Raw genomic sequence first — 20,512 nt, 5'->3', positions numbered from 1 at the left:
ACAAATTCAGCTACAAACACAACAGTTAACTCATGCTTGGACAGCCCTCTGGTCTTCTACAGCCACCTTATGGTGCCCCATTCACATACAACCCAGAGGTTTTCCCAAACAGTCTCTTAACTGAGCACAGTTCCCAGTAGGAGTCCCGTCTCTTCTTCACTGTTACTCTGGCCGGCCAGCATCAAGCTTTCCATCTTCTACCAGCCAGCTACCCAGCTACTGAATCCCTTCTTTTCATGCCTGCCATTGACTGCAAATATAACCGAAAAGAGCTGGCTTGGCACAGAGGCTCTCATTAAATCCTTATTCATCAGAGATAAGCCATTCTACCCCATCACAACAGGTTTATTTTTTCCTGTAGCACAGACACCAGTTTGTAATGTTTGGGGTCTTCCTTCAGTCAATGCTTCACAGCTGAAATCTTTGGTGTCCTTCTAGCTGATCCACTCTAAAGAGCTCACTTTTCAATTTTCCAAAACAAGGAGTTTTCTAAAGTAATTGCTTTATTTACATTTATTCATATTAAAAACACCAAAGCATGAATATTTTTAAAAGTTAATTTAGGCTATTTAATTTGCTTGAAAGACAAAATAAGTTCTTAAGAACTTCTAATATCCTGTCCTTGGACTAAATACTATGAATATGTAACTCAGCTACTGTGTCAAAATGTGTTAATACTAATCATAGAAAAACAGGGCTAGAAGAGACCTCTGGAAGTCATCAAGTCCAACCCACTGCCTGAAGCAGAATCACTCCTATCCAAACTATCCCATACAAATTCTTGCCTTGCTTATTATTAAAAGTACACAGTCAACCTTGTCACACAAACTAACCTGCCACAGAGGAAGCAGGAGGACCACTGTCATTGGTATTGTACTGCTGATAGGAATATAAAAATATGCTCAAGAGATCTAAGGAGGACGGACAGACCTCCAGTTCAGAAAGGCAAAAAACCCCAGAGTCCATACCAGTTTGACTGAGATAAAATTGCTTTCTGACTCCAAATGTATTAATCACTTTGGGCCTGAGCAGAGAGGCAAGACCCCCTAGCTGGGAATCTCTGAGTTTAGGCCACAGCAGGAACACTGGCACTGGCATACCCCAGTCAAAATCCTCAGCTTTGGTTGCCACCAACACCCACTGCTCCTGAGGAAGGTGAAAACAAAACTAAAAAAAACCCCCGCCCCTGACTGACACACGTAACAGAAGCAGAAAAATGTTACTTCCTGGCCCCATGTGGCAACCAGCAAAGTCCAAAAGCATGGGAAGAACTCACAGAATAACATGGGCATTAGGCTCCTCCTAGATCATCCCTGACATTAGTCCAAGCTCTTCTTGAAATCTCTAATGATGGAGTCCACAGTTTCCCAAGGCAGCCTTATTCCACTATTTAAAGAAAACAAGTTTTTTTCTGATATCAAATCTATGCCTAGTTTGCCACAACTTCAAGCCACTGGTCTACATCCTGTTCTCTGCAGCAAGAGAAAAGGCGATCTCTTGCTTCTTTATGGAAGCTGGTCAGATATTTGAAGACTTCTATCAGGTCCCACCTAAGTGCTTCTTCCACAGCACAAGCTGAATATGCCGGTTTCCTTCAATGTTCTCTCCTAAGACTTGCCTTCCAAGCCCTTTTTTATTTTTGGTGCCTGCCTCCAGACCCTCTCTAACTTCTCCAAATCCTTTTTTTTAAATACGAAGCTCAAAACTGCAAACATTGCATTTGTCAGCATTGAACTCCATCCTGTTACCTCCATCTCAGCTTTCCAATCCGTCACAATCCTTCATCTACCAACTAATTATCTTGTCAAAGGACAGCAAGTTTGTTTGGCATAATTTGTTCCTAGTAAAACCATGCTGGCTGCCTTTCCTTCTCCAGATGCTTGCAAACAGATCTCCTTGTGATATGCTCCACTAACTTCCCAGGTTATGAGGTGAGGCTAATTGGCGTATAGCTCCTTTTTGCCTTTTTTTTTTTTTTAAAGAGGGGCAGTATGCTGGCTCTTTTCCTGTCCTCTGGTACCTCACCTGTCTCTCACACCATGGTAAATATTATTGCCAAAGGCTTAACATCTCCTCTGCCAGTGCCTGTAGTACTCTGGGATGAAGTTCATCAGGACCTGCTGGCTTGAATTCATTTAGACCCACCAAAAGCTCTCAGACTGTTTCTTTTGTTATTTCATCACTTAGCTTGTCCTCTTCTTTCTCCAAAAAATCTTTATTAGCTGTCTGGTTTCAGCTTAAGTTTTCTGAAGACTGAGACCAAGAAGCTGGTCAGCAGCTCTGCTTTCTTTGCATCTTCCGTTAAGAGTTTGTCCTGGCTGTTTAACAGAGGTACCACAGTTCTCTTGGTTTTTCTTTTCTGGACAACATATTTATAGAACTTCTTTTTGTTGCCGTTAACTTCCCTCACCAGGTGAACCTCATTTTTTTACCTATGCTTCTCTGATTATGTTCTTGCAAGTTCTTATTATTTCCTTGGTGACCTGTCCGTCTTTGCACTGCCTGTATACTTTCCTTTTGTATTTGAGGAATCCTAGAAGCTTTTTGTGCAGCCATTTAGGTCTCTTGCCATTCCTCTTGTGCTTCTACTATGCTGGAATAGGGGTTTTTTTGGATTTCCAATACTGTGGCCTTTAGAAGCTTCCAGCCTCCTGGGTGGCTTATCCTTCAGTCTGTCCTCCCATGGAACTGGGCCTACTCTCTCCTTGAGTCAGCTGAAATCTGCCTTTTTGAAATCCAGTGGCTGATCTCATACTTCCCCCATTTCATTATATCATGATAGCTCCCTCTCAAGTTTCCTATTACCTTCATATTCTCCACCAGTTCTTCCCTATTAGTCAGGATAAAATCCAAGACAGGTGATCCCTTAGTGCAGGGGCGAGCAATTATTTTGGGCGGAGGGCCGCTTACTGAGTTCTGGCAAGCCATCGAGGGCCGCATGACAGGCAGCCAGGGGCAGATAAATATTTTCTGAATTTTGTGGGGGCCCCGTGGGCTGGACAGAATGGCCTGGCGGGCCACATCTGGCCCCTGGGCTGCATTTTGTCCACCCCTGCCCTAGTGGCATCCTCAGCCTTCTGGAACAGAAAGTTGTCCTCCATGAAAGTTAGGAAATTGCTTGACATTTTGTGTCTGGATATATTATTCTCTCAGCAGACATCCCAAAAATTGAAGTCTCTCATCAGGATCATGAGATTGAGCTGGATGATGAGACTGAGTGCACACTTTGCAAATTAGCATACAACACCAAGGTTGGTGGACTTGCACACATTCTGAGAGCAGGGCTAGGATCCAGAATGACCCGAATAGACTAGAAAAATGGTTGACAATCAACCAGTACAGTTTTTGCTAAAACTTTAATTGGAAAAAAAGTTTTGCAGGACAAGAGCAGACTTTCTGCCCAAAATGAGAAAGAGTAAGATGATATATACATTGTACAACATAGAACAAAGTAGAAGCACTTTAAATTATACAATTTAGACCTACAAGAGAGAGACAAAACAAGCAATGGACAGTGAATGGACCCCCAACTGGGAAGTACTGGGTCTGCTTCAGACACTATTTGAAGTTGGATTTTCCATATCATTCTGGAATTGCTCTCAGTTACTCTTGCTGTATTCCAGGTGGTATAAATAATTCAATATTATTTGGGGGTGAGAGAGACTGATTCTACAGCTAAATGATCAGTGCAGTCTCCTGGGATATGGCAGCTGCAGACTCGCATCTCTGCTCCGATCAAAATTTAAAATATTTATGCAAAGTATAACTGTAACATATTGAAATACTGAGACAGGCCCATCCCAACAGTAGTAGCTGGATAATTAGGACATTTATGGAGAGCAACAGTCTCAGGGTTAAGACTACTCTGCCTGATTTATCCTCACTAGTAAGCTATTAGTTATTCTGGGGTGCATCTATCTCCTTCTCCCCCTCCCTCTTTCTTGTCAGTAATAGCATTTCAAAGCCTTGTTTTGGGAATGAGGAAAAAAAACCTTTAAAAAGTTCATGGTTCAGAAACCATTTCCTGCCCAGCTATGCTTAGGACAGTACTTTTTTCTATTTAACCCAAGATGGTTCATCTCCCCCTCCCTCCACCACCAACCCTACTGCATAGAATTGGCATTCCCAATTGTTTACAGAGAAGATAAGTCCTTTCCAGATCCCTAATTACAGGAAGCTACAATCTCTCTAAAGATACACAGAGCAGTTGTGTAAAAAAAAAGGGTGTTTAAATGCCTCTAATAAAAGATATCACCTTTACCAGGAGTTCTGATTCCTTTTGCCTCTAGACCAATACAGCTAGAACCTGGATACCTGAGCATTACTCTGCCCTGAGCCTCTACTGCAGTTTTTCCTGTTTTTATCACTACTAGAATTACATCAGTGGTGGCTTTTAAGTATCAGTTTTGGTATCATAATTAATGCCCTTTCATACACCAAGCCCCCAGAAAGGCTATTCTGTTTCTAAATCCAAAAGCTCTTTAAAAAAGCTATTCCTTATATATGACAAGTTTGAAGAGAATTGAATTCTGTCTCAGATTTGAAATTTAAGAGTAAAAGATAAAAAAATATTATATAATCTATTATAAAATCAAATATTTACTAAGGATATAATAATTATCTCTATAAGGATAGAGAGAATTTTTCAAGAGCACCCAAGTGATTTGAGAGCCTAGGTTCAAATGTCAAAGCCCCCTTAGCACTTAGGAGCCACATTCTTACTAAAAATCAATAGGACTCAGGATCCAAGTTGACTGCCAAATGTATTTTTCTCATTGCCCTTGTTCTCAAGCAACCATTTTTACTCAATGCCCTCCCCTGCAAATCTTGTAGCAGTGACAACCCTCAAAACTTCATCCCCATTCAGTAAAATCTGACCAGGATAAGCAAGTGAATAAAGGTTGTTAAGACAGAATCATGCAGGTACTCTGTCATATACTACAGTTATAATACATAGACCAGAATGACAGCAGATCCACTAAAGGAAATGCAGAGATGACTCAACATATTCCCATATTTACATGCAAATCAAAAGCATTCAAGAAAACATTTTAAGGGATACCAATTAGATGTTACAAGATCAAAGTACGAGCTAGAGAATAAGAATAAAGTACTTTGCAGTGCCCTTAAAGAGCAGCCTATAGGCTGATTTTTTAAAGGAAAAGCATTTTGTTCAGGGATTCTAAAACTATATTGATCATTTTGCAGTCAATAAAAAAGCAAGTGGTAAAAAGCTTGCAATTTTAAGTGCTCTTTAAAAACTTTTGGCTTGGATATCTATGCACAAATAGTTATTTCAAGATATAATTGTAAATTGCCTATGAATTAACACACAAGTAGTTTAGCCACTAAAACATGACACCTATTTGACTCAAAAGAAAAAAACAGAAAAAAAAAAAACAGGCTAAAAAAAGAAAGGGGGGGGGGAGGACCCAGTCCAATATACTGATGGTACCAGCAAATCTTGGATTTCAGTAGGTATTATAGGTCTGTGGCTTTATGGATGTAGGTGCAGGCCCCTCGAGCTCACTGGCTCAGTGAACACAACCCATATTCACTCTTCGGGGGTGGGGAGGGGAGGAGTGGAAAGAGGTGGCCGATACTGGCCCAGGCCAGCAGGCTGGGGGCACTCACAGCCAACTAGAGGGGAATGCCATGCTCAGCCAAGCACCGAGCAGCTAGCCAACCCCGACTGTACAGCATAGCCCTTCTCCCCATCCTTGAGCCCCCCCCGGCCAACTGCTGGCTGGGGGGCGGGGTGGAGACCCAGCTGCACAGCCTCCTTTAACTTGTTTGTTCAGGTCTGGGGGGGGGGAGGAGTAAGCTCAGTTCTCACAGTGGGGAGCTCTGCTCCTGCTCCCAGTTCCTGGCACGGCATGCAGCTGTGTGACTCGAAGTTGAGATGTGGCTCCTGTCTGCAGCCGTAAGGTAATTGGGGGAGGAGGTGAAGGAACAGAGCCCACTGCCACATACCGCCCCCCGCCCCACTATGCTGGTTTGGGGCTGGGTCCATGCGATGTGCGGCTCTGCTCCCTACCTCCCAGCTAAACCACCCTGACACACTGGGGTCCAGGGGCAGGGAGGTGGTAGTGGAGCACCCCCCTGCCTCCTCCCAAGACCTGAACTAACAAGCTGGAGGGGGCCACATAGCAGGGGTCTTCCTGCCCCACCCCTGCCATCACTGACAGCAGACAGCAGGAAGGGAGGGCTGGGGGTGGGAAGAGGGGCTGTGCTGGCCAATCAAGGGTGGCTGCCGGCTTGGCTGGGCGTGGCTTTCTCCAGCAGCCTGCTGTGAGTGCTGCTCTGTCCCCTCCAGCCCCCCCCTGCCCCACTGAAGGGCAGACATGAGTTCTGCCTGCTCCTGAAGTAATCTAGGGTGCTTAGAAAAAGCCCCCAATGTTAGTGCAGATCTGCCTTAGACTTTTTGAACCTCTGTACCTGGCCATGAAGCCTAAAATAAAATTCAACGGTCTTCCTGTAGAAATAGGTTAGAAGCAACTAGAAATGGAAAAATAGTTGATATGTTATTATGACTAATGTTATAATGTGCACTGATGTCTGAGACCTAGAGCTCAGCAACAGGCTTTTACAAGAGGATTAGACTGCCTTTTTTTTTTTTTTTTTAATTATATTCACTTCTTAAGTAGCTTTTCTTTGTTGGATGAAAATTAAGCACTTTATTAAGGAAATCCAAGGAGGTATTGTTTAATTCTTCAATATAGAAAAACGAACAACAATTCTAAAGCAAAACACCTTCTAAAATAGTAAAGACAGAGTGATATGTCTAGACAGTAAGAGCCACAACAAACACTACAGTCCTATAATTTTTTTCACAGTAGGTTTAAGGTTACAGATATAATTAGGTTAGAGTGACTTGTACAGTATGCCTGATTTCAAAGTAAAATCAGAGCATTATGGATAATATTATGCAAACTGCCATAGCAACAGTAAGGCAGACTTCTAAGAAATGCTAATGAGTTAAGCTGTTCTGCAAAAATCTAACCTGTCCAAGAAAAAACAAACACATTATGTTATTTAAAATGCAATTCACACAAGTATTCTAAGCACCCTATTCTGTTCCTATGAAAATCAATGCAAAACTCTCACTGGCTTCAGCAGCAACACAATCAGGTCTTTACTGAACAATTTTATAAAGAAAATAAAGCACAAAATGAAATGACTGACTACCTGCCTCCCTTCCTTCCCTATAATTAACTTATTAGCATCATGGAAGCCCAATACTACATAAAATCTTCTGAAGGTAAGAATCATAGCTGAGACTGAAAAAACTTTCGTTAATGCAGTCCATCTTTTGGGTACAAAGTTGCATATTTATTTCAGTTGCCTTTAAAAATAATGCAAGACCGGTTTTAAGCAACAGATCAAATCTGACCTGTTCAAATGAATTACCATTCACATTTACTGCTGAACAAAAACTGGAAAAATACTTGTAAAATGGTTTTCCAAATAATGTACATCTTTTCATGACCTTTGTGTTTGCCTTCTTTCTGTATTTTAGTGAAAAACCTGCCTAGCATTAAGAGATCATTTTAGGCTTCAATGTTCTGATACTTTGGAATGATGCAAGTGAATGTTTCAGTTTTTTAGCTATTTAGAGGAGTCATCCAATCAGGACAAGGAAAAAATACCACAGACCTACCACTAAGAGGGAGCACCGATCTAGTTAACTCATGCTCGTCCTGGTTCCTGCTGTCAGAAAGTGCAGTAGAGGAGAGAGATGCAAAAAGCAAACAGTAACAGCAAACTCTTGTTTCCTGGGATGGTTCAGGGCAGCGCAGCTCCAAAGCGAGGGGAGTGCTGCTGGCTGAGAATGGGCCATTGTTAGAGGCAGTATTAACTCAGCTGAAGAAACCTGTGCCAGCAGAGCTCCTTTAGATACTTGGCTGAAAACTAAAAGTATCTGTTCTCCTCCTATTCTGCTGGCAAGAGCCCCAGAAAAGGGATGGCCGGTAGTTTCACCACCTGGTTTCCCCTGAGTCAAATACCCCTTGGGAGCAAGAGGCCCAGCTGGTGCATGGAGCTTACTTTATAGCTCCCCAGCATCAGCCCCAGTGAATCTGGCCCTCTGTCTGTAACACAGTGGGGTTCAGAGGAGGTAAAATTAAATGAGCCATATCATGCTTTAATGTCAGTTGAATAGCTACATTTTATTTTACAAGGCTAGTGGACCCTTAATTGGTGAAGTCCACATCGTCTAGTTGGAACAAAGCTATTTTATAGCTACAGCAGAACAAACCCGTAGTATACTTCCCAAGGCAGCCAAAAACAGTAGTATTGCAATGCAAGTTCATCTGAGAAAGTTCATGTTTGTCATTCATTAATATAGGAATTTGACCATTTTCATGAAGTAAAACAAAAGCTGGCTTCAATGCTGCATGTGCTTCATTCTTTGTCTTCTTAGTCTGACCTCAATGCTTCTAGGGATGCCAGCATCTACCAGCAGCCTTTACTTTTTTAAATATTTCATTTATGAAACAGAAAAGGGTTACTGAAGCTGCAGTAATGTATGTATAACTACACACCAGCTTTCAGATGACATATTAAAATCTTGTTAATGTAAAACTCTAGTTGTTCTGAAGGGGGCTCAAGATTATCATCCGTAAATCAGCATTTGCCTTATAAAATGTAATGGAAAATGCTAATAAGATTTACTGGTAAAGTGAAATCGGATTATCTCTTATCTATTTTAACTCAATTTGGAAATGTGTTCCTTGCTTGGAAACTAGCATCCTCACATTACTTGATGCTAAGATTTTATTATGCTTTCTTCACTGTACACTCCCCCCCACCCCCCCAAACATTCTAAAAGCATCATTTCAAAAGAAAGAGTATGGAGATCCACACGTATATTAGGCAGAAAAATGTAATTTATGCAATAAAATGCTTCAAAGAAAAGATGCAGAAGTTATAATACTAATGCTACAAGCGTAGACAGCAAGTTGTTTGTTTATGTCTGGATGGAAGTAACCCAGCCAGGAAACTTCAAATTCAAAAAGTAATTTAAAACAAATAATTTCCTTGTATATACTTGGAAGACTGAGCAGTTACTATATACAGTGAATTTGCATATTAAAAATATTCCTATTGCCTACATGACAATTTCTCAGGGTTCATTGTAACAATACATTACAGGTCATAGTAAAAACTTGATTTATTCAACACTACCGGATCTGCAGTAAATAATGCAAACTTTTAATCAATAGGAAAATAATAGTAACTGCTTCTTTTGACTAGATTTTGGACATGGGAATCATAATATTACATAGCCAAATGTATACTGTTCTGGAGAATGTGCACTAAAATACAAGAGCAGATGCCAGGAGAAGACAGACTGATGGAAGATTACTTGAACCTTGGGTCAATCAAGTGGTCCTTCTGCATTATTGTTAAAGGTCCCCCTTTAGCAGATCATAAGACTGCAAAAGGGAGAAAGCAAAGACAAATACAAGTGAAGGCAAAGCTGCATTAGACATGCACTACTTCTAATAAGAGCTTGCACCTATGGGCTAAGTACAGGAAGTCAAAAAAGCTTGAGGCAAAATCAGTTCAATGCACACAGCTTTTTCTAAACTGCAGATTGAACCATTAGTGAACAGAATTCACGTTCATTCATCAGTTGGCCAAGGCAGGTAGATGCCTGCACTGGCAAAGGCTGGAAGGAATGGGGGTCTCATGCATGCCTCTCACCTCCACCTAGCTGCAAATGCCCCATCTCTGCCCCCCTCTCCAGCCCCTGGCCCCTTCTCTCAGCCACAGGTGGGACAGGCGGGAAGGTGGGGGGGAACTGATTTCCCACCCCAACCCTCCCCAGCTGGGGTAAGCACAGTCTGTGAGGGGGTAGAAATCCCCTGAGTGTAGCTCTGCCTGGCTGCAAACAACCCAGCCCCACCCCCCCACTAACTCCTTCCCCCATCAGCCATGGGGGGCAGGTCAGGGGGAAATGGACCCCTGGTTCAGCCCTCCGACCAGGGTCTGCACAGCAGGGGAGGGAAAGCCCCAAGGCTGATAGGTGGGAGGTGGTGAGGGGGTGGGATTGGGACATTTACAGCCCAGTGAAGCCACGCTGTGGGGGGGAAAGCCCCTGCTGCACTGTACAGACCCATAGCTGGGGGGGCTGGAGCAGGAATCCATTCCTTAACCCTGCAGCCAAGAGGAGGGGGGGGCTGGTGAGGGGGCAGGGCTGGGATAGCAGAGCTGCAGAGCAGAAGTGGGGGTTCCCCCACCTCTGGGGGCTTCTCCCTAGCCCCCCTCACTGTGCAGACCCCAGCTGGGAGGAGCTGGGGCCAGGGCAGGGCTCTGTTCCTCCCTTTGCCCACCCCATGCTGCCACCAGCAAGGCTAGGGAGGCTGTCTCAGACCTGTGACAGCCCGAGGGTGGGGCCACCCAGCTTAACTAGAGCAGACAAGCTGGGGCAGAGGCTAGCCTGCCTGATCTGTATGATAGGAGAGTTAGTGGGGGGCTGCAATGCATTCTGGGAGGCTGGGGGATTGAGACTGAACTTGTTTCTGGAGGGGATCTGGAACAGAAGTTCGATAGACTGGTTTAACCTAAATCAGTTAAGTCTGAAACTACATTCATGCAGGTCTTAAACCGGGCTTGGCCATTTTGAAACCAGTCTGCTGGTTGTATTACATATTTAAACTGGTTTCCAATCACTTATACCGGTGTATGAGCAATGTCGGTCCTTAGCCATAGTGTCCATTGTCCCAGAAAAAGTAGGTAAGCATTTTTTTTTTTTACCTCTAAGACTAAAATTGGAACAGCTGCCTCTGAAGTAACATTTGGTATTCTAGCCATACACACAGTAAAGGTCTATTGAGGAATCGAATCACAAGATGAATAATGAAGCCTCATTTAAAGCCCCACTAGAAGTAGAAAAGGGAAGTGGAAAATAGACAAAACAGAGCATGTCCCAAGAACGCTGCCATAGGTTTAGGGTGTGTGGATAAGAAATACAAATGGAAGCAATACTAAGCCAAGGAGAAATTTTATGTATAGGGTTATCTGAATGAAGTCAGTGTGCAATGGCGAAGTAGATAAAGGAAAATTGTTGTGATTTTTTTTTTTTAATTTCAAACAGACCTTTTTCTTTGCTGTCATGTATGTGTGATCTCCAAATACTTCCCTCTAGTCCATTTGGCCCTTCCACTCTAGTAATTCTACATAATGCTATTCTGGTTGTTAAAGTCTTTAAGTGCCGCTACTCCCTCATTAGGCTTTCAGTGATTTGCATGATATGGAGTTTCTTGCATGTTTTGTTAGCAACGCTCGACCTTGGTTGCACTTCCCTGACTGCAGAATCACTGCTTGCACATACACCTTTACTCATCTATCAATATTTACACCTACTTTAATTAGAGCTGTGGAATCCAGGCCTCTGGGACAGGCTGCATGCTGTTATACTGCTGCAAATCTAGAGTAATTCCACTGAAGCCAAAGGAGTTAGTCCTGATTTACAATGGTGCAAGTGACATCAGAATTCTTTCCAATATGTCCAAAGGCACTGGAGTGGTAAATGATACACAATTTCCACATCAAAGAACCAAGTGACTGTGATCTTTTTGCCAGTTGGTCTCTCTCCCCTTGTTAATACAGTAGTTCACTCAAAAATTTCTTTTCATCTAGTGGAAGAGGCAAAAAAAGTTTATTCTTCAATGTCAGACAGAACTTGGGGCACAAGTGACAGTGGGATTTGAGTGCCAAGACCCAGATAGACTGCTACTTGAGGCTCTTGTGCCATATTGTCTGAGACATTGTTCAATAACAAAGGATCCAAAGAAGAGTAAGACGAAGGGAGGCTTTGATCTTTATTTGTTCACTTTTCTAACAAAAGTGAATATTTTATTCAGCGTATATTTTTTTTAACACAGAGAAAATGAGACCGAACCAGATTCCATTAAGAATAATCTGACACTGGTCAGTAGATGGACAAAATGATCTGAAGGTTTTTCCTTCTTTTATCTCTGTGAATCTATTATCAAAACTTTACAGATTTCATTAGCATATTAATTAAATACAAATTAAACATAATTAGGTTTTACATAAAAAATAGAAACCAGGCCTTAACTGTAGTGGCATTTCGAGTTTAAGAGCTGAAGAGCCCGTCTGCCCATTATTAACAATTCCTAGTTAATAACTGACAGTGTATAATGCCACAAAGCACTTGCAGAATTGACGGCCTGACCCACCCATGTTGATCATGCCTCTGAAACTCCCTTTTGGAGCAGACTGTGAACCAGGGTATGTAACCACAAACAAACAGGTATATAATCGATACAGCTGGGAAAAATAAACCTTTCTGTGCAAATACTGTTTGCTCAGAGGAACTGTGCTTGCCAGTTTCCAAACGTATTCCATGTTCGTATTTATTTGAGAAGACAGGGAGCTGTATTAGATATGGAAAAATAAGCATCTTGTACAGATCCTATAGTTCTGGGAGAATGATGGACTACGTGCAATATGAGCATTCCTCACACACACCTGGAAGTAACAATAATATTGATTAACTGCTTGCTGCTGTCTGCTGCACCTATTTGCAGTTCAGATCATCACTTGACACTACTGATGGGACCAATGCTTTTATCCAGCATGAGAGGGAATAGTGTTCTCCCAAAAACTGCAAGTGTGGCCTGTGTGGAACGAAGGAAAGAAGAGCTGCTGCACAAGAGATGACTGCAAGGGAAGGATGAGGGTAGAAAGGTCTTGGGTAAGGGTTTCCTCAGAGCTGGAGTTACTTCACTCACATACAGAACAAATTAAAGCAGCGTCTGAGAAAAGGGATTTGAAGAGGACTACAATGAGACTTTTATTTTTCTTTCCTCACTCACTTCCTGGCGAGTCTGCACACAGCTTACAGACGGCTTTTTTCACCTTCCACTCTTGCTTTCTCTCTCTTGCCTGATTATGCATTTGACTCCTCTTGGTAGCAGGATTTTCCAACAGTTTCTTCCACCCAAATCTCCCAATGATCTTGTTCAAAAATATCCAGACTGCTGGAATATGTTTGTACTGTATAGCCTGTCCTCCTCAGGTGCCTGCTTCACAGTGGATTATTATTACCAGCTAAGGGAATTACTCTTTTATCTCAAGTTCTAGAGGCCTGGGTTTTCCAGCTGCAAAACATCTAAGGTTAAATCCTTGAGGGGATTGCCAGATAGTGATGTCCAAACATGGGGTTTTACTCTGGTGCACTTTAGCACTACAGCTGGTCAGAAATTTTATGAGATGCAGTATATGTGTACACGGCAGATTGCAGACTGCAGACAGCAAAGTAGAGTACAAGCTGCCGCAAGGATTTAGAGGAGCCTAGCTGCAGCAGCGGAGTTCAGTGGAGCTAACTTACTCTGCCAAAAAGCCTATGCTGAGCTCTATTCTCTCATGGTGAGACTGGTTCCAGTACCCCAGCTGGCTATGGGACCCTCTATATTACACAGCAATCTGCAATGTAAAGACACCATGCATTTTACCAGAAAAGTAGAAATCTTGGAGGAGCTGCCCCAGGGTTGGGGATGCTCCAAACTGCAATGAAATCAGGAGATCCTCGAGCATCAGCTTCACTGAGCAGGCACAGGGTCCAGGCAGCTTTTAATTCTTTCGGAAAACCGAAAATCTGTGGTTTGTGTTAAATTCAGATCAAACCAAATCCCAAAAGAAAAGTTCTTGCTTTTCTCAAGACATATCTCTCTTTATCCCAGGAGGAATATGTACCATATTTGCTTGGATGAGATTCCCCCCCTCATTTAACATGGGGGGAAAGGCCCCACATCTTGTAATCAAGTATGAGGTGGGGAGGAATGGGGATGGGACACAGGCAGCTGCTGCAACTCCAGCCCCAATCCAGCATTAGGGTCAGAGCCAGGGACAGAGCAGCAGCTTCCGCCTGCCCCCCCCAACCTTCTGCCCCTGTTGCTTGCTCCCCCCTGCAGCCTCAGCCTTTTGCCCCCCTCTCCATCTACCCAGCTGTGACCTTTTTCTTTCCATGTCCCTCTCCTGCAGTCTCTGCCCTCCCTGCCTGCCCCCCTCCACCATCCCTTACCACTTACCCTTGCTCCAGCAGCCTTTGCCTGGGGCACAGAGCAAGAGCTTGGTCTGTCCCCAGCCTGGCTCAGAAGCCATGGCTGTAGCACGGCAGCTCTGGCCAGGCCCCATAGCTGGGGCTGGAGCAGCTATGCCACCACTGCTGCCCCCAGGCTGGGCAGGGGCTGGATCAGGCATGCACTTCACCCCAGGCTGGAGTGCAAAAGTAGCCTGCTGGAGCCAGCACAAGGGTAAGCAGCATGGGACAGGGGGTGTGGGAGGGAGATGGGGCAAAGGGGGTGGGGGGGCAAGAGGCTTCACAGGGGAAACAGTGGGAAGGGGTGCAAGGGGCCCAAGGTAGCCAGTATTGGGGGGGAGGAGGGCAGAGTGGGCCAAGGGACAGGGATCAAGCAGCTTGACCCTGCCTGCCCTCATCTCCTTCCCCCAACTATATCCTCCACTGTCTGCTCCCCACTGCTTTTTCTGCTTCAGCAGTCTGTGTGTGTGTTGGGTGGGGGGGGACAGGGGAACAGACAGGCAACACATTTAAGATGATCCCCCAATTATCACATTCTATACATGGAAAATTATAACACATTTATATATTTTCCATGTATAGAAGCTAATTATTACCGGGTCATCTTGGATTCGGATCAATACAATAATATAGGTAATGTACGGGATCCCCATCTAGTGGTTAGTTCAGGAAAAGTATGTTTTGCACTGTGACTGTAGCTTGTCACAGGTGGAATATTCCCAGGAACACCTCACTCCTTCAATCACACTTTCACCTCAGAAATGCATCAGTGAGGCTGTTGGGGAGGGTCCCTTCGAGTTGTTGAACCTCAGCCTCTTGTGTGCTTGAGCTAGGCTTCTGGGGTTGAGCCCTGAGCATATTTGTGGCCTTGGAGCATGCAAACCATAGCAGGTGGGTGTGCCATTGCTGGAAACACACTGGCCAAGGCATGCTACTGCAATGAGGCAGAGATACCCAGAGGGGCTTAAAACCCTACTACTGTTGACAACAGTGGAGGTATTGCTTTAGTTCAAGTAGCAGAGATCTGTGTGTGACTGTAGATGAAAGACTTGGGTTGAGCTCAGTGACAACTCATGCTATGGCTGTCACCATATCTTTCATGTGTTTGTGCTCGTACTGTAGAAAACATCATTTCCTGGATTTCAGGCAGAAGGCACAACACAGGATAGACCCATAGAGGCACTGGGATTCTGCTGAAAGAGATTACAAATGTAAAGTCCTTTTGTTAATAGTAATTTAGCAGTTTAAAGCTAGATTCTCAACCCTGGATATGGTGTGGCACAAAGAGAATTTAGAGCTGCTAATAACTGGGTGTTATGGAATACCCAGAGATGTAAAGCCTGCACAACTATTGCCCTGCTCTGTATGGAGAAACATTGACAAGATTTGGTTTGGGAGAGAACTAAACGGGGATGTAAAAGAACAGGACTAGAGCATTTTGTTTTGATGGCCTTAGGCTACTGGGAGAGTCTATTCACAATGTGGCTGGTAAGAACCCCAGCCAGCCCCAAAATCGGACTCTTATTCAGTACAGCTGAGAATTAAGCCTTTACTATTTCGATACTCTCCACTTATCTGCACTGTTACATGTAAAACCCAATGCAAATAAAACATAAATAGTAGTTTGATCACTGGAGGGGGCACATGAGAGCTTTAGCTTGAAACATCGTGCATGTAGTAAGGCATTCTTCTGTCTAGTAGGAATGAATAAGTGTTTATAGTAGGGAACAGATGTTGGGAGTATTTCTGCTTTTAGCTCAACTGGCTAGTGGACAAGTTATGTACAGAGACAGACAAAAATGTACAAGCAATTAGCTGACTATTACAAATCCTTTACATGTACAAGCTGTTTCTTCTTAGTTTTGCATTTCTTCAAAAATGTTTATTATCAAAAGCAAACACTACTCAGCCTGGCCCTAGCAAAGGGCCAGGAGCCTATAGAAGCTTCTGCTGAATTCAGGCAAATAGTATGTCTATACTATAGTTAAAGGTATGACAGCAGCTCACATCAAGAGACCCAAGCTAGTTTTAAACCTAGCTGCTCAGGTACTGCTAGTAGTGCAGCTGAAGCAGCAAAAGCCCTTAGCATGGGCTAACTACCTAGTTATCTGCCCAGAAGGATTTGCATCCATAGGAGTTTTGCATTGCTACAGATACCTTGCTAAAGCACCTGGGGGTTAGCAGATTTAAAGCTAGTTTGTCTAAACTATTTGCTTACACTTCTAACCACTGTGTAGGCATACCTACTGTTATGGAGAGGGACACATATTGGCATGCTAACAGATTAAGCTAAATTCTATAACTGAAAGATACCTTTGTACAGCCATCTTTTTTACCACATAATTATTCTTTATGGCAAATACATTAAAAACAATCCAGGAGCTTCAGAAGGAGCCAGGTATCTCCAAAAATCATAGCCCAAGAAGGATGGAAAAGGAAGAGGCAAGGAAGGGTGGGCAAGTGGGACCCTAGGAATGGAAGACTTGCAGAAACCTGAGCAGAGGGGGGCAAATATTGCTAGGTGATGCTGAAGGAAAGAGAGAAGATGGGTTATCAGATACTGAGAGGATTCTGCTCCTTGTAGAGGAAACTGAAATAGGAAAGACCAACACCCCAGAATCAGGGAAGGCAGGGACCCAATATTATGGTTTTGCCAAGTTTAAAATCTTATCTGCAATATTTCTATGTATTGCCGCCCTGGACCACTCTGAAGTCAAGGATGTCAGTGGTGGTGAATTGTGCTGTATCTGATGGTGGTACTGAGATCCACATATATTTACTGAAGCCCAGGTGCTGCCTCCTTTACATCTACAGTCAATATAAGTACTAGTCCACCTGATTAAGTGTGGCAGAATCTTAGCTGTACAGATCAGACCACTATAAGGGTCACTCCAGTAATCTACTTTATCTTAAAACATGACCTATAACCATGCCATTTCCTAAAGTAAACAAGGCAAAATCTAATTAGTGTTCATATTGGAGATCTGCAAGAAAAAAAAAATCAGGTAATGTATTCCGTAATGCATATAGTCTAGCAAGCTGGACTCCTCCCTCTGCCTCATAACTGAACTGCCTTTGTAATGGGGCACTACAGGTACTCAGCTTCTGCTTCTTTTGAAGAGCAAAGTCCTGACAATTTGTAACTATTTAAGATGGCATGGCAGCTTTCAAAAGAGGAATGGGTGTAAAATTTGGGGACTTAGCTACATAATAGTTTAAGGCATTGGATTTAGTCCACCTAAAACTTTCCTTGTGGTTTCAGTTTAAGTTGTTATTCTCACATTATTAAAGTTTCCATAGATTTACAAGCACAAAATTATTGTAGAATTCACAAAATTCAACTTAAAAGGAGACTGCATTAAAATTAATATTTTTACTTGTGCTGTGTATAAAGTACTTTGGTATTCTTCAAACTGCAGAAATATAAAGTTACTATTTTGTTACATTATTTGTCTTCAAGATTAATGGATATCTTTTGATATTGGGGGAAAAAACTTCTAATAGGGTTAACAATTTCAAGAAGTGCTTCTGATGTAGTATATATGCATATCTGAAGGCACGCTATGGACATAAAAATCCTACAAAGGACAGACCTGATAGTCTGTTACTGTACATTATGGTGCATCTCATGTACTTCCATTGAGAACAGCTGCACTCTATTAATGAAAGAATTGTATCCTAGCAGAGTTTTTCATGCTACTTATATGAGGGTTATATCATAACAAGTCCTGATATTTAATACACTTTCAGTGATACTATTTTCTATATTCCACTGAGATAGACCATAGCTAAAAATGATCTGAACAGAAAAGCAGTTCACTTCAGAAAGACCTTTTTTCTTATATTACCATACAAGCAGTGAAAAGCAAAATATACAACGCGCTGACAGAATGATTCCAATCCTATTCGTGTACCTAGGAATTACACAGTTCAGCCCCCAGTTTGCATAAAAAAAAAAAAATAGCACTACCAGAGAGTCTGCCATAAATCTACAAAAGCAAGAAACATGCAAATACATCTATCATTCCCATCCTTCAATTGTGTGGACAGAGGGAATGTCTGACCCTTTATTCCATATCATCTGCCTTTTGTGAAGTTAATTTAGTGCTTAAACATCGGAAAGCTATATACAAGGTGTACAACAGCCTAATGGCAAGAAGGAAAATAATTCTGTAGCCTAGTGGTTATGGCACTCTGTTGGAAAGGGGGAAATCCTATGTTGTTTTGTGTTGGAGAATTTGTATTACTCCTCTAAAACTGAAAAAAATCTACAGTTTCATTAGAGTCAGCTATGTTTTGTTACTTGTCCATGGATTTTACTATATTATTTCCACAACTGTTTTCACTGAATGTAATGATTAAAAATATTACAACTTACAGTTTACTGTGACTTTTACTTTTCTCACATCTGGGACTGAAACATCATTTTCTGCACTGCATTCATAGTCCCCAGTTTGGTCTCTTGTAATTCCATAGATGTCCAGATATTGACCACTTTCAAAAGGTTTTGCTGAAATGAAAAACCAAAGAATCACAGAGAAGAAATTACAGGAAGTTTAACTGGAGGTGCCTGAAGCCTCATTCAAGTAAAAACAACAAAATCATGACTTTCTACTCAATATTGCTGACAACACTAAGCACTTATTACAGCCTTTATTCTCCCACGTACAGAAAACAATTCTAAGGCAGAGAATGAAAGCTTAACAAGTGATGTTTTAACAATTGCTTCCTCAGGAACGGATAACCACATGTACTTATAATTGATTAGAGCTCCCTATCCAGAATATGCATCAAATAGATCTATGCCCATTTTACAACTGTGTTTAACTATTTCTGGCACTGTATATGCAATTCACCAATACAGTTCTGTATATGCTGACTTTTACAAGCTATAGGTAACATTTGCCTGGGAAACTGGTATATTTTATATATTTTTCCTGGGGGGAAAAAATCACTTTGACTAAAATATCCAATTCAAAACATTTTGGTAATAGCTTTGGCATCTACTCATTTTTAGTTTACCCTTATCTATGTATACACAAGATGCTTACTTTCACAAATTATGAAACAGAAGAAATAAAAAATGAGCCCTGGAATAGCCATTTTTTTCTGCTGAGGACTCCTTACATTGTGTTAATATATTCACACAATTTTTACCTGAGACACTCATTTTTACTTCTGTGAACAACTGACAAAATAAAAACTCAGGAAAGACTCTAACAGTCATCATAACAAACAGTGGTGATACAAATCTACTTGATGTAAAACCAAGTTAACAAATACTCAGTGGTTGCATCTACACGAGATGCTAACTGTGCAGTAGCCTAATGGTAATACTGTGCAGTAGTGCATCACAGCATGGACAGTGCCAATATACTACTGAGTGGTATTATTAGGCCGCTGAATAGTAGCATTACTAAAAAGCCGTTTGCCAGTGGTACTGTACAGTAACTCTGGTTCCTGCACAGTTATGTAACACTTGATTATACAAGTACTAAACAAAATGTGCACTAACCACTGCACATTAATGAACATGTAGACATGGCCAGTTATGCATATACATCACTTCCTAGGGAAGTTACTATTCTGAAGATTAAGGATAATTTTGTGATTCAAAATAAAAGACCTCTCTCTTTAAAAAAAGTTGGCGGTTCTGGCACTGACATGCAGATACTTTGCCAAGTCCATTTAGCTCTTTGTGCTTTGACTTCCACAACACTTCTCAGGACTATTGCCAGATTTACTGATATCTGGGTGGACCTGCAAGTGGAACGGACTATTGCCAGATTTACTGGGATCCTTCAGATAAAAAATACTATATATATTACTAGTACTTTCTCTTTTCTTTTTTCATTAAGATATAGAACAAATAGAACACTCTGCACAAAGAAAGCTAAACATTCACAGCATAATATAAAGTATAACAAAAATCATTAATAAAATGTTACTACAGTACTCAATAGTGATTATAATAAACCACATATTGGAATACATGTGTTTCAGGGTGGGAAGGAATTGCTGGCAGTAGCTATCCACACAGACCCAACACAACGAAGAACCAACCAAAGGATGTGGTGGTACCTTGTCACACCAAGCTATATACAAGGTATATAACAGCCTAATGGCAAGAAGGAAAATAATTCTGTAGCCTAGTGGTTATGGCACTCAGTTGGAAAGGGGGAAATCCTGTTCTGGTCAGTTGTCCCAGGATTGTTTTTGTTGGTTTGCTAATGTAAAATACATGAAGAGTAGGGGTGTGCAAAACAGGCCATATTTGATTCGAATCACTGTCCCCAATTCGATTTGGCCAAATCCGAATCTGAAGATTCGATGCTGATTTGGAGAATCAGCAATTCAGCCACAGACACAGCTTTAAATGTTTTTTCAACATACCTTGAGATACCAGGCATGGCTTGTGAATGCTGCAGTGCTGGGGCA

General features: G+C 42.1%; 1 protein-coding gene across 1 annotated transcript in view; it reads right to left on the bottom strand.

The window, feature by feature from the left end:
- The window catches only part of NEGR1 (neuronal growth regulator 1), an 865,068-nt gene that overhangs the window by 245,659 nt on the left and 598,897 nt on the right, over positions 1 to 20,512 (bottom strand). The window contains exon 4 of the mRNA XM_019528400.1: positions 18,453 to 18,584. Coding sequence (XP_019383945.1) covers positions 18,453 to 18,584 — 132 coding nt within the window. The remainder of the gene's footprint in view (positions 1 to 18,452; positions 18,585 to 20,512) is intronic.

Source organism: Gavialis gangeticus, unplaced genomic scaffold (genome assembly GCF_001723915.1).
Source record: "Gavialis gangeticus isolate Ggan-Ray unplaced genomic scaffold, GavGan_comp1, whole genome shotgun sequence".
NCBI classification, from domain to species: domain Eukaryota; kingdom Metazoa; phylum Chordata; order Crocodylia; family Gavialidae; genus Gavialis; species Gavialis gangeticus.
Note: the sequence above shows the minus strand (reverse complement) of the source record. Positions and strands in the feature narration are given on the sequence as shown.